This window comes from Alligator mississippiensis, chromosome 1, assembly GCF_030867095.1.
Source record: "Alligator mississippiensis isolate rAllMis1 chromosome 1, rAllMis1, whole genome shotgun sequence".
NCBI lineage: Eukaryota > Metazoa > Chordata > Crocodylia > Alligatoridae > Alligator > Alligator mississippiensis.
Window position 1 is genome coordinate 470,152,704 of NC_081824.1, and position 12,885 is coordinate 470,165,588.

The 12,885-nt window shown below is 44.2% G+C and overlaps 1 protein-coding gene across 1 annotated transcript in view; it reads right to left on the minus strand.

The window, feature by feature from the left end:
• The window catches only part of GUCY2F (guanylate cyclase 2F, retinal), a 64,904-nt gene extending 54,484 nt beyond the window's left edge, over positions 1 to 10,420 (minus strand). Inside the window, exons 1-3 of the mRNA XM_019479387.2 lie at positions 9,547 to 10,420; positions 5,687 to 5,988; positions 3,786 to 4,140 (exon numbers count right to left, since the gene is read on the minus strand). Of these exons, the coding sequence (XP_019334932.2) occupies positions 3,786 to 4,140; positions 5,687 to 5,988; positions 9,547 to 10,390 (1,501 nt within the window). The 5' untranslated portion in view covers positions 10,391 to 10,420. The remainder of the gene's footprint in view (positions 1 to 3,785; positions 4,141 to 5,686; positions 5,989 to 9,546) is intronic.
• Between the last annotated feature and the right edge of the window lie 2,465 nt (positions 10,421 to 12,885).

Sequence of the window (12,885 nt, forward strand, 5' to 3'; positions counted from 1 at the left end):
GCATATTGCGGACGGTGCTATTTCACCTCTTGCTACTAAACAGACTTAGGGGGTTGTTCTCTTTCATATGCATCTTCTCTACATTTAGGCCACTGAGAATTGCACGCTGCTAGCAGTCCTTCATTGGTACGGGGCAACCTCTACAACAAGAGTGTTTTGGCCCTTCAAGAGAAGATGGTGACAGCCTGGGGCTTAGCCCTTCAAGGCAAAGGATTTTGGGAGATGTAGCCCCCAAGACAGACTGGTGGGAGGTGTTGGTCTAGGGCATGCAACAGCGGGATCATGTGGTTTGGACTACATAAAGGGAGGCATTGGGGCAGTTGCATGGAGCTGTGGGAGGCAGGAGGTAGAGAGTTGAAATGGGAGAAAACCAAGGCCTTGGGCAGGATGGTGCTGGTTGGGACTGAGCCTTGTCTAGAGGTTTCCAGTCTGGGCCACTCCACGAGAGCTGGAGGGGAGTAAGGCAGACCTTGTGAGGGTAAAGGACTATTGCAGTGAGAGTACCAGACTGGCTTGAAGTCACGAGGGTAAGGCTGGGGGTGGGTGAAGGAACTGGTTTAGCTTTGGCCTGGGAGGAGAAGAGACTTCTCCCTCCATGTCTTATCGCTACCTCTGCCACTAGATTATAACCAGCTCCCTTTGAGATGGTGCTATCACTGAGGAGCTCCCATGAGATGTCATGATGCCTGTGCGCTCTTGTAGCAATACAAATGAGCTTAATTGCTAGGGCTTTAACCCTGAAAGAAACAACATTGAAATTCAACTGCTTTGCCATGCTCCTATTGCTATAGGAGGAAGCAGGTTTAACTACTTATACCGGCATCATTTGATACTCATATACCTACTATGTCTATCTATCCCCTTACTGCATAAGCTTGCATCAGCTAATCTGGTGCCTCTATTCCTGAGAGGCTTTAAACAAACCTGAACTATGGTGACATAACTCTGTTTGTTCCAGGAATAAGATGCCCTGGTTTAAAATGCATTTGCCGTGGAAGAGGAGCAGACAAACAACATCGTTACAGCGGATTGAGCTGATCTTCAATAAGTTTCCCTTTCTTCCCTCTGTCTTCTGTATGTCTATACCTTCTGGCACGTGAGCCTGCCTGGAGCCCAGTATGAGGAATACTATTTCTGTGTATCTAGACTGCTTTAGATAACAAGCTACACTTGCTGTGGTGGGTTCAGGCAGAAGATAGACTTGGACATAGAGTTGTCCCACTTTAGCTAATAGTTATAGTAAATTAATTTAATTAATTGGTACTCCCTCTTATGTGTGGAGTCTCCTACTTAGATCTGATTTCAGCACTTTTTAAAGATCCATTTTCAATTGATTGCTTGCTGATGTTAAGCCAGATCCTGGAAGCATCCCCTTAGCTCAAAATGACATAGCTCATCCTGAGCAGGGTCTTTATTTTGTGTAGCAGTTGCTCAGTTTTGTGGTCATATATATAGAAGAGACCCAGGGTTTGCTTTCCATGCCTCAATGAGGCCGTCATACTCTTCTAAAAAACAGCCAGACCAAAGTCAGCTTCTGCATGTCTAGCATCACCGCCAAGACCTGACTTGGTCATACTAGCTGGAGGCTGTTGCCTGTGCTGTGCCAGAGAGAGAGGGTGCTGGTGTTGTAAAATGGAAAAACCTTTACCAGTGGTCACATTAAAAAATCACCTGAAGGGAAGCTTAAAGCTTAGGGGTTGGACTGCTCTCTGTCACTGGGAATAAATGGGATGTGGATTCCCAGTTGCATGCTCAATTGGGAATCCCAGACCCGATGTCTACCTCTCTGCATAGGCACTGCCTGGAAGCAAAGCACTATGCTATAGCACTGCATGCTTGCTACACCTCTCTGCTAGGGTGAGCAGAAAGCATTGATTCACACCAGATGGTTAGCACTTAGCAGAAAAGTTCATTTTGTGTAGGACTCTCAAAACAACAGAAGCCAAAACTCATGACATCCTTTGGAGTATACGCCCCCGTTTTCCTGATTTGCTGAATGGCAACATCAGTAAGCCTGTCTGTCTCAAGTACCACTGCAAGATAATGCCGAAACCAGAAATAGGACCCAAGAGCCTTGATCTCTCTTCTCCACTAGCCCAACCACTTGACAAAGACTATCTTGAGCTAAAACCACACATCCAACCCTCTCAGACCCTCTCAGACCAGGGGCCAGGCTGTGACCTGGATTGGATACCACCAGTAAAAGTGAATCTTAGAAATAAAGACTAACCACTATTGACAAATGTTTGAAGCTTTATATTTCTGAGTAGGTATTAAGCACTAATTCTGATTCTTCAGTGAAACCAATGGTTGTAAGTGCAGCAGGACTGGCCCTTAAGTTTAATTACAGAAATTGTCAGCATAACTCTGAAAGGTGGGATTATGATTTCTACCTAATGGATAAAGGCCAGGCCTATAGTTGTAAATCAATGTAGCTCTGACCCCAGTAGGACTAGACTGCTATGTACCCGCTATTGGCCTGGCCAGGAAAAATAGGCATAACTCTGTGTTGCCACTAAATACCTTAACTGTGGCCTAAGAGTTATCCTCTCCTAGGGCTTTGGCCTCCTGTTGCAACTCTCTTATTGCACCCTTATTACCGCAGTGCAAAGGCAAAAAGGCAGGATTGGTACCAAATCTCCCACATATCCAGCCAAGCTTCAATGACTGCTGTTGTGCAGAGCCTTTGACTGCCACGTCTGTAACCAGCTACACCTCAAATAATTTTCAGTGATTATTTTTTCTTGCTGAGATAAGTTCCAGTGATCCTTACAGCCTGCTAATTAGCTATGTGGAGAAGCTGCTGCTAATCGGGACAGCCAACTGATTTGGGCCTTTAATCCCTTTGGTGCACAAAACAGTTATTGCCATTTAGGCCACATGTAAACTCTGCATGCGCTAATGCATGCACTTATTCCATTTTCAGTGAGGGATAAGCTTCCCTTAATTTACCATGGGGTACTATCACATGCAGAGGCAGGTACTACGGAGTAGCTGATGCTGTGGAAATTCACACCTTAGCTTACTTTGCAGTCACCGATTCACCTGCTGACTTCCTAGCTGCATATTCACTTCTGCCTGAGTACATAGCAGTTGAGGAACCATGTTGCTAGGTACTCTACAAAGACACAGGAGAAGTCATCCTTGCCACCCACTGGCCACAGTAGACAACACAGCTGATAATCAGTGACAATAAATGCATAGCAGCAATGATTCTAAAACTATTTTGTATTCCTGTTTGCCACTGGGCATGGGCGTTATCCTATAGAAACTCCCATAACACGTGGGGTAAGGGGAAAATATGCAATGCACAAACAGAGAAATGGCTGCTACTTTCTAGTCTTTCCTGCTTTTCTGTGAGGTAGATGGGACTCTTCAAAATTGTATGGGGCTTAGGTGGAGTGGAGGGAGACGGGAGTTATTGTGCTATTAGGGGAAAGGACAGAACAAGTGGAGGGCTGAAAATGGAGACCAAGGTTATTGATGAAGAATGAGGCTGAGGGTGGGAGGAAGCCAGAAGAGAGCCAAGCTGGCAAGAGAAGGTAACATTTAAAACTGGAACTTGTGCAGCAGTCACAGTCTGATGGGGGCACTTGAGATGGGTCTTGCTCAATGGCCTAGGTCCAGATATCCTGGACTTTCAGGCCATTTGACTTGGTACATGGTGGACTAAGCCAAACTCTTGGGTCAGAACAAGTTTCCAGTTTGGGGCGGGTTCAGATCCTGGTCTTGGGTGCCTGCAGATTTGACCCACCTCTGCATAAACCCAATATTTCATATCTTACCTCCACTGCATACGCCGGTCTGATCAAACCAGCAGCCAGAGTCTGGTCTTGGTGGGGATCCGCCAGGGAAGTGTATCGGTCGGCCTAGGAACTGCACCGATTTAGCAGACATGTCCACCAAGTAGGTTGGAAATAGCTGGTTCCCTTGGCCCACTGTGTCCAATACCATATAGTTGTTCAGCCCCTGCCCTCTGCTGTCTGTGCATATCCTCTGGCTGAATCCAGGGAAGTCCAGGTTTTTGATATTTTCTGACAGCATTGGTCCTGAAACTGGGTCCCTTTCCTTTTGGGCATTCTCAAGAGCCTTGGCCATGAAGTAGATGGCATCATAGATTGTTCCAAACAGTGGAGAGACCTGAAAACACAGTAGAAATTAAGTTAATGCTACTCTGACACCAGTATCAAAGCACTCCCCCGCTATTCATCTAATTTAAAGCTCACAGTCGACAGGGCACTGGTCTATGACTAAGGAGACGGGTTCGATTTCCTGCTTTGCCACCTGGGTGATTGTAGGGGTGTCTTCCTTTCCCTTGCCCATGCACTTCTCCAGGCAGTTTCACTGGGCACCATCCAAAGGCTAAGATACATTCAAGGGACAGCGAGTAGCTGGATTTCTTTGCTAGGTGTCCTCCCTTGGAAGCCCAGTTATTGACCTGTAACCTGCACTCCTGTTCCTGTTTCCTCATGATTTGTCCCACAGAAGTAGCGATTGTACATTTGGTGACTACTCTCAAGTCACTGCGGTGAGGCTTGCAGCTCCTGGGTGGCCTAGGCCTGCCATCAGCATATAATGATTAGATTTTGCTACACGCTTTCTGTGCCTCCCAGGGTGAGTTGCTTAAGTGCTGCAATGACACATAAAGTAAGTGAGACCCTAATTTAAAGCCTTGATCTAGCTGTTGCCTAATCCTGGCCTCTAAATGCCAACATGAACTTTTCCTAGGCCTCTAAAGTAATGGGGCTCCAAGTGGCTCTTTGCTAAACCCAAATGTATTAATGTATGGATGCTTTTATTTCTTTCAAACAACTTTTTACAAAGATGCTGTGAAACTGCTGTGTTGCAGGAAGGGCTGAGACCACAACGTTCATCTCTGCAGCCATTTTCAACACGTCACAAAGCACTTGGTCTTCTAAAGGGGCACCCCAGGGTTTGCACCTGTGGGATCCCAGGGACCATGTAGCTTATCTCCACCATACCATTAGGCCCTTCTTTCAAGGCACAGTTTATTCTTAAAACCCACAAAATAATACCAAAATGGAGCTATTTCCTTAGGCAAAGGAGGCTTTGAGGCCTAGAGGCTGTTCCTTTTTATCCTTCCTTTCTGCTTCAGAGTCTGCTGCAGAAGCCTCCCCCCATCCAATCACATTCCCTGCTGTCCCACTGGTGGTTTTTGTAATTAATTGGTTGATTGATCTCAAATGGGAGTAGTTGATTAGTTTTAGGTTAGGGTAGGCCAAACTCCCATTTTAAGATCCAGCCATCCAGTTACAATCACAGTGTAAAACCTCAAAACACTGACCAAGCAATGGCCTTGCCTTACTGTTTCAACAAATCCATTGGGTCTCTTCCCTTCTGGACAAAACTGAGTTCTGGTCCTACTGCATATAGCCCTTAATGGGCTCCCTCAAAGTTGCCTTTTTATCCTCCATGACCTTCCAACCCAGCTGTGCTCCACAGAAGTAAAACAGCTGGAGTATCTCAAATGCAGATTCGATTAGGGGTAGAGGATTCTTGGTAACATCTTGCCAAAGTAATGTGGACAGTGTTTATTTCAAAGTGCACAACATCTTTTTTCAATCGCATCTAGCTTCCTCATCCCTTGCTTGACACCTAGTTAATCAATGACCCCTTTAGCCAACTAGGGGGTACAAGTGACTCCCAAGGTAGAAAAAGTGCTTACCTGTTCGGTTTCTAGTTCCATTGGGATTTCACCACTTTCTTTAGCTTCCCTGAATGCATCATAAAATGTCCTTTCTTCAGCCTCCATCGTGATGGTCAGTACAGCATCGTATGCCTCCTGGAGCTTACGGTTGTTGTCAAAAGCGTAGAACGAATTGTTTTGGTAAGGGAGACTATAAAGTAAAGTGTCGTATGGAACAAAGACGTATCTTCCATCTGTTATTCCCATTTCATGAGCTCTTGTGAGCAAGGCCTCCTGTTCTTCCCCTCCAATGAGCACCGAATGCATGCACATAATGATAACTAAAACAAGAAAATCAGAGAGAGCATTATTGAGTTTTCTTATTTCTGCACAAAAAAATAGAAGCATAGAAACATCAAATCCAACACAGCTCCATCCCACACATAATGCATTTGTGCAGGGGGCTGAGATCTGGTGGGCTGGTTAGCTGGAGGCTGGAAAATCTGAAGCTTGGGTCTATCTGTACAATGTATGTGCTATAGAGCATGATGATTTTTTTTTTAGGGAGGCCACAAGCCAAGCACGTTGTCTGCTCAGCCCAACGATGGGGCATGCTGAGACTGTCAGCTCAGATGGATCTTACAAGCTGTAAGCAGGGAACACTGGGAAGAGAGTCTGTGTAAAAAAGCAACTTCTTGGGCAGTGCAGGGACAAATCTAAAAGAGGAAAAAAAAACCTTTTTGTGAGTCCCTTCCTGCATAGTGAAAGAAAGCAGAACTGCTGTGGTCTTTGTGGAAGGTCCTGGGACCTTGCTAAAGGAGCTGAGGAGGCTTCCCAGTGACTCCACTGGGCTTTGGATGGAGCCATAAAGATATCTCCACCCAACTCTCCTTAAATAAGCTCTGTGGGTTTTGTGGTAGACTGCTGGACTTGGATGGGAAGAAGGCAGGGCAGGGTGGCATCTTAGGAACCGTGAATAATATTCAGAGCATCGGATGAAGCAGACTGTCACCTATGAAAGTTTATGCCTCTCTGAAGCACTTAGTTGCAAACGTGCCATCCTGCCCTACCTTCTTCTTGACTGCAGGCTAACACAGCTAACTACCATGTGATAAGGTTATTTCTACTGTTTTAGGAAAATGTTAGACAAGCCCATGTCTGGGATGTTTTGGATAAGGATGTTCCTGCCATGAGCAGGAAGTTGGACTAAATGACATCCTGAGGTCCTTCCCAGCCCTACTTTTCTATAATCCTAAGATTCAACACCTCTCTAAACTGTGTTAATTACATAGGTGACTGGTAGGGGGTGCACAGGGGTGCACATGCCCCCCCAATGGCCAACACAGTAGGGCTGGTGTCCCCCCGACAGGGTTGGTGGCTTCTGCAGGTGCCCCCTCCCCTCCCAGACTCAGGAGGCACCAGTCACTCATGGCTGATTATCATCAAGTTGCTGCAGGAGACGATCGCAAAGCATGCATTTCTTTATCACAGTTAACTAGGGAAATATTGCAAATGAAAGTTGTTCACCCAGAGATAGATTAGGAGGCATACATTATTCAGAAGGAACTTGGTACCATTTTATTTTTAATTGTAGATAGAGTAATATGACATGTTCACCTCAGAGCGGTAATGAATGTGTCTACAAGGCAGACACAAGAAACCAGGGTAGCGACTGCAATTACAGGGCTGGAATCTAGCAACTGTCTCTATAATTAATTGTGCCTGACAGCATGAGCCTTCCCTATGAGCACTTCTGGAAGTCAGTATCTAAATCCAGCTCCAGGGTAGACTGTGTGATCTGATCACTGGCCAGGGGACCAAGAAGGTCTTGAGTCCCAAATGTTGTGCTAACATTGATTTCCTGTGTGACCTCGTACAAGCCTTTACTTGTGCATCCGTGTCCTCATCAGCTAAAAGCAGGTGATGCTTCTGTCCCTCACTGGGCTGTGGTGAAGATTAGTGGTTAGACCAGAGCAAAAGGGTTTGAATTGGAAAGAGTTTACTTTTTTTTTTCACACAAGCTCAGTTGAATCCTTGATGTTTGAAGAGCACCGAGTAGGCGATTATGGCTAATGGGTGGATCAGACAAGGCTCAGGCCAGGTTGGCTAACCTTCCCCTAGAGCTCACCACACATTTATTTCTTCCATTTGTCCTCCCTTTGGGGGCCATTGACCATCCCTCTTCCTCCCTGTCTCACTTCAGCTACCAGTCCCAAATAAGGGTCTCTTTCTCCATCCCAATCTGACTCCTCAATTGTCAACTCACTCTAGAGTCATCTCCATCCTTTTCTATTATACTTTTCCCACCTACTATCACTATGGAAGACCCTTCAAATTAGGGATCCAGCAAACCAACCAACTCTTTTATTATAGCTGAAGCCCTGCTGGAGATTGCCCAGGATGCTTTGAGCTCTTCTAGTGCAAAAAAAGCCCTCAGGCTTCTCGTGAAGGAAGGAAGGTCTATGGGACTGTCTTCTTTTCAATCTGCCACCAACACTCATAGAACTGGCTGGAAGAAACTATATGACGCAGCTGCCATCTTTCTGAGGACATGGCTGCATGTCACCCAGAGATGCATCCTACAAGCTCTCACCTCAATAGGAAGCTGAAATTCTAACTGTGGTGAGCCAAATGGTCTTTTAATCACAGGCCTACTCTGAGCCTGGACCCTCCAAGATGCACTATACCCCAAGAAATTTTGCCACCCATCGGGCAAAAGTGAGAAGCAAGGAGCTGTGGCTGACCACTGGGTCATCAGGGGTGAGGGGACCTCTTGCGTGCCTCCATACTGTGTATGCACCACTATACAATGGCCAGCCAAGATTTGGCCCTTTCCATTTGAAGAACACTAAGCATTTGGATCTACTCCAAGTTTAAAACCATAAGGGTCTCAATTCCTTCCCCTCCCCTTGCACCGTTTCTGTCTTGGATAGGTGACGCACCTGTGAGGACAACTCCCAAGTCGCTGAATCTGAAACTTCAGTCTGAATTGGTCCTTTCATCCAAGACCAAATCTAAATCAATCCTAGGCTGAATTTTTGCACTGCTTTCTTCACACACTCCTATTTCTGAGATTGTATTAGCTCCTGGTATATCTTAGATTGTATTAGCTCCTGACATAAAACACTTATTTCTAATGCTGGTATATGTATAACTTAAATGCCTAAATGCCCCTTCAGTTAGCAAAACATACCTCTGTGGCTCATTCTCTATAGCACTATCACTCCATTGTATAGTTTAGGGCCACAATCTTAAAATATACTGCATTATGTCCATCCATGCTGAACAAAATAAGACAGGTCGTAGAATTCATGCACCCAAGGACTTTGAGAAAGTAAGATATGAAATAGCAGGGATGCTGCTATTTCATATGCCTTGGTACAGGATTTTCTTCATTGCTCCTGCCTTTCTGTAACACTGTGCTATCTCTGGAGTCCATCTTCAATCTAACTTTTTTTATCACCATGGGAGCTTTGAAAGGATGTGCTCAAACTAAAGAATAGAAATGGTCAAAAGAAAAGGTGAACTGTATCTGGGATCTAACCAGCCAGTAGCCTCTTTGTACAAGTTGCAAGGTCATTTTTAGATAGGCCTCTGCTAAGTGCTATCTTCTCAAATGATCTAGGATCGACTTTCAGCTGCTGTAAATCACATCATCACTCTTTCCACAAGGAGTACTACAAGATGTTTCAATGGTTGAAGGAAGTCTCAGTTACAAACAGGTGCAATCCTGGCTCTGCTGGAGTCAATACCAAAACTCCCATTGACTTTGATGGGGTTGGGATTGCACTCTGTATATTTTTAATCTTCTAGGTAAAATAAATACCAAACAAGCAAACACAATATATATATATATATATATATATATATATATATATATATATATATAAAACACTTACTTCTAATGCTTTTAACGCCTGCAATCTCCTTCAAAGCCTTGTCAGTGTCTTTGTCCCCATTACCCATAGATGTTACAATTCCTACAGGAAGTCCTTCATTCCTGAAAGCCCTAGCCAGCTGGTATGCCGTGTCCACCCAGATATCCTCCTTCGAAGAGATGATGCCAATGTGAGCCCAGTGAAAGTATTTCATTACGATGAATAAAACTCTGATTGGGGAAGGCAAGGTCCTTGCAAGTGTATGCTCATTTATGGCAGGATCCAGCTCAGAGTTGATGCACGTCCATGAGAAGATGGCTTTATTCCAATTACTCCCTAACAATGTAGCAACATCACAGTAGCCAGGGTTCAGAGGCCCTACAAAAACTGATGAAACTGTTTCAAAGTCAAGGAATCTAGCCAGGGCTTTGGACGTTTCACATCCTTCTTGTAGGAGTATGTAATCCAACTCCTGGTCAAGATCTAAAGAAGGGTCCTCATTTATTCGGTCCACTGCTAACTTAGCAGCCACTTCAGGAAAGGCTTTGGAAAAGAAGGGGTCACAATCCCAGGGTCCTACTAGTCCCATTTTAAAGACTTCACAATGTGCTGGACAGCTAAGCATGATTATGCCCAAAACCAGCCACCCCAGAGCCTCCAAAAATGAAGATGTCCGATAGGACCTCAAAACACTGGACTGATGCAATCTAATGTGCTTCCACAGCACCCGGAACAAGCTGTTAAAACACAGCGGGAGAAAGGACATTGTCTTACAGCAGGTTAGAGCCAAGCTGAATTCTTCAGGAGCCCATACGGCGTTCTGCCAGCTGTTGGAAGAAAAGCAGACTCCTTTTACCTTTCTCATGGTTACATTGTGTGTGTATTTGCAGCTGTTCTGTTTGCAAATGCAGCACTCACATTCATCATGATACAAGTTTAAGCAGGCTTTCTAGGGGATACAAACATTTGCTACTACAGTGTATACTCTTCTTTTTCCCATGATACTATTTTATTGTATGTTATATTATTGATTGATATGTATTATTAATAACATTCATTATTATTAATCCTAACAATAAGTATCACAATGATAAATTGTCTTAGATTATATAATACTTATGATTAGAGAGCGAAATGTACTTGCATTCATTCTGAAAAGCACAATCACTGTAATACTAAATCAGTAATTATTTTTATACTGGGAGGTATATTTTTAAATCCATATTGGCTTTGTTTATTGAAGCAAACAATATGAACCCAACTTATCCACTGAAATGAAACATTTAATTCTACTGAAGGGTGGATTGCAAACAAAAATAAAATCCGTGAAAGAGACTTTAAAGGTGAAATGGGATTGATCCCACAGTCTTTGCAGAACCTCTTACCGATTTTGAGTGTATAAAGAATGAAGGTTCAAGTCCCGTGTGTGCATAACTATAGAGCATATAGATCAAATGAGAACTTTTTGTGCAGTGTGTTGCATTTTAAACCCGGTAAAATGAAGGATGGATAGAAAGATAATCACAGTGTGGAGAAAAAGAAGGATTAAGGTCTGTTAAGTAACACTCAAACACAGAGACTGTAAAGGGATGTGCCATCATTATTCCTTTAAAATATAAAGATCAAATCCCAAAAATACCCTGGGAATATGAATCTTTCTAGTCACATCCAGGCTCCAACATCAGAAACCCACAGCAATTTCCCCACGTTTTTCTTTACAATAAAATGTCATTTTGTTTGAAAAGTTGGCTGATCAGAGTAGATTTGCTCTCTAAAATGAGCAGACACCCTCTACTCACCGGGTCACCAGTGCATTCTTGCAGCCGTGTTGCTAACCTAGATCATCTGTCCCCGAGATGCAAAATACCGAATTGCGGGGAACCCACGGTCCAGCATGTTCTAGAAATACGCTCCACAGATTCTGTAGCCCAAGGGAAATAATCCTCCTGAATAAATCACCCTACAGACAATCAGCTCCAGGTTAGCGGCAGGGCTACTTCTTGAAACCTGGTCCTGGTATAGGTAAAGGCAATGCATGTTCAGCACCAGGGACAGTTCTTGCCTTGGGACTCCTGATGGCTGATGAAGGGGGTTGAATTCTCCACACCCCATGCAGAGTCAAAAGGCTTCTTGATCATATGTGGCATAAGTGATCCTCTGGTTCCAGGTGTTTTGTGTTGCGATTTCCCCTCAAAGCCTACCCCTGACCCCAAATTCAGCCCCTGTGGGGCTCTACTGGTGCCCCCCTCTGAACTGTCTGTGCACAGGCTCGCTCACATTTAACTTCAACCGGTAATTGCAGGCATGCCATATTAAGGCTCTGCCCTTGGATTAGTGGGATTTAGTTCTTGGGAGCTCCTTTTGTTGCACTGACCCCTGCAGCAGCTCCTTAAATCTCCCTGCATCCGCAGCGGGGACAACAACTGTTCTTTCCAGTAAGGGCTTGGCTTGGGGGAGGCCAGGGGGAGACTGTGCATTTCTACATCTGCCCGAACTAGGAAGTCTCTGACAATAATTTAGCAGCAGCTGTTGGACTGATCACCCGTGGGATAGGCAGGAATGTCCTGTTCAGTTTTTTAGTTGCTCAGAATTGAAAGGGAGTTATTTTCCCATCAGCCAAAGCAACTGCTTAATGTGTAGTATAATCTATAATCACAACCAGTGCTTCTGCAGAGCCTTTTTTTATTATAGTGAGAGGCTGTGTCTTTTCTTCTCATCTGCTCATTTAGTTTCCTCTCGCGGCCCTGATTCAGCAGTGTTTGTGAGAAAGTGCCTAATTTTAAAAAGCCAAGTAGTCCTACTGAATTCAGTGGGACTGCTCAGTGCTCATATGCTTAAAGTTGGATAAGTGCTTAGGAGCCAGGCAGACCTGAGGCCTATATTTAGCACGTTGCTTTCTAAGCTGCTATTTTGAGAAATAAGCACATTAAAGAGACAAGGTCTTATGTTTTGTGCAACGGGATATACTGCTAGGGGTTTTTTTTCGAATAGGTAAATATTTAGATGGACACAGCGTTGTGTTCAAACAACAGAACTGAAGTCCTTGCTGTTTGTAGCTTTAAAATATTATTTTTAAAACCCAGCTTTTTCCACAAGGGATAAAAGCTTTTTGATTTTGAAAAGAAAGCTGAGGTCTGAGTTTACCTAGCGTCAGCTTACAATTTTTGGATCTCATTATGCCTTTTTCAGCAAGATTAAAAAGCTATCTATTACCAGAACTATCCTCCCTGTGTAAAATGTTTAAGAGCCACGATTAACTCTGTTTATAACCTTTTTTTTGGGGGGGGGGGGGAATAAATGAAATAGATTGAGCTTCTAAGTCTCTTGTTATATATCATGTTTTTGAAACTTTAAATCATT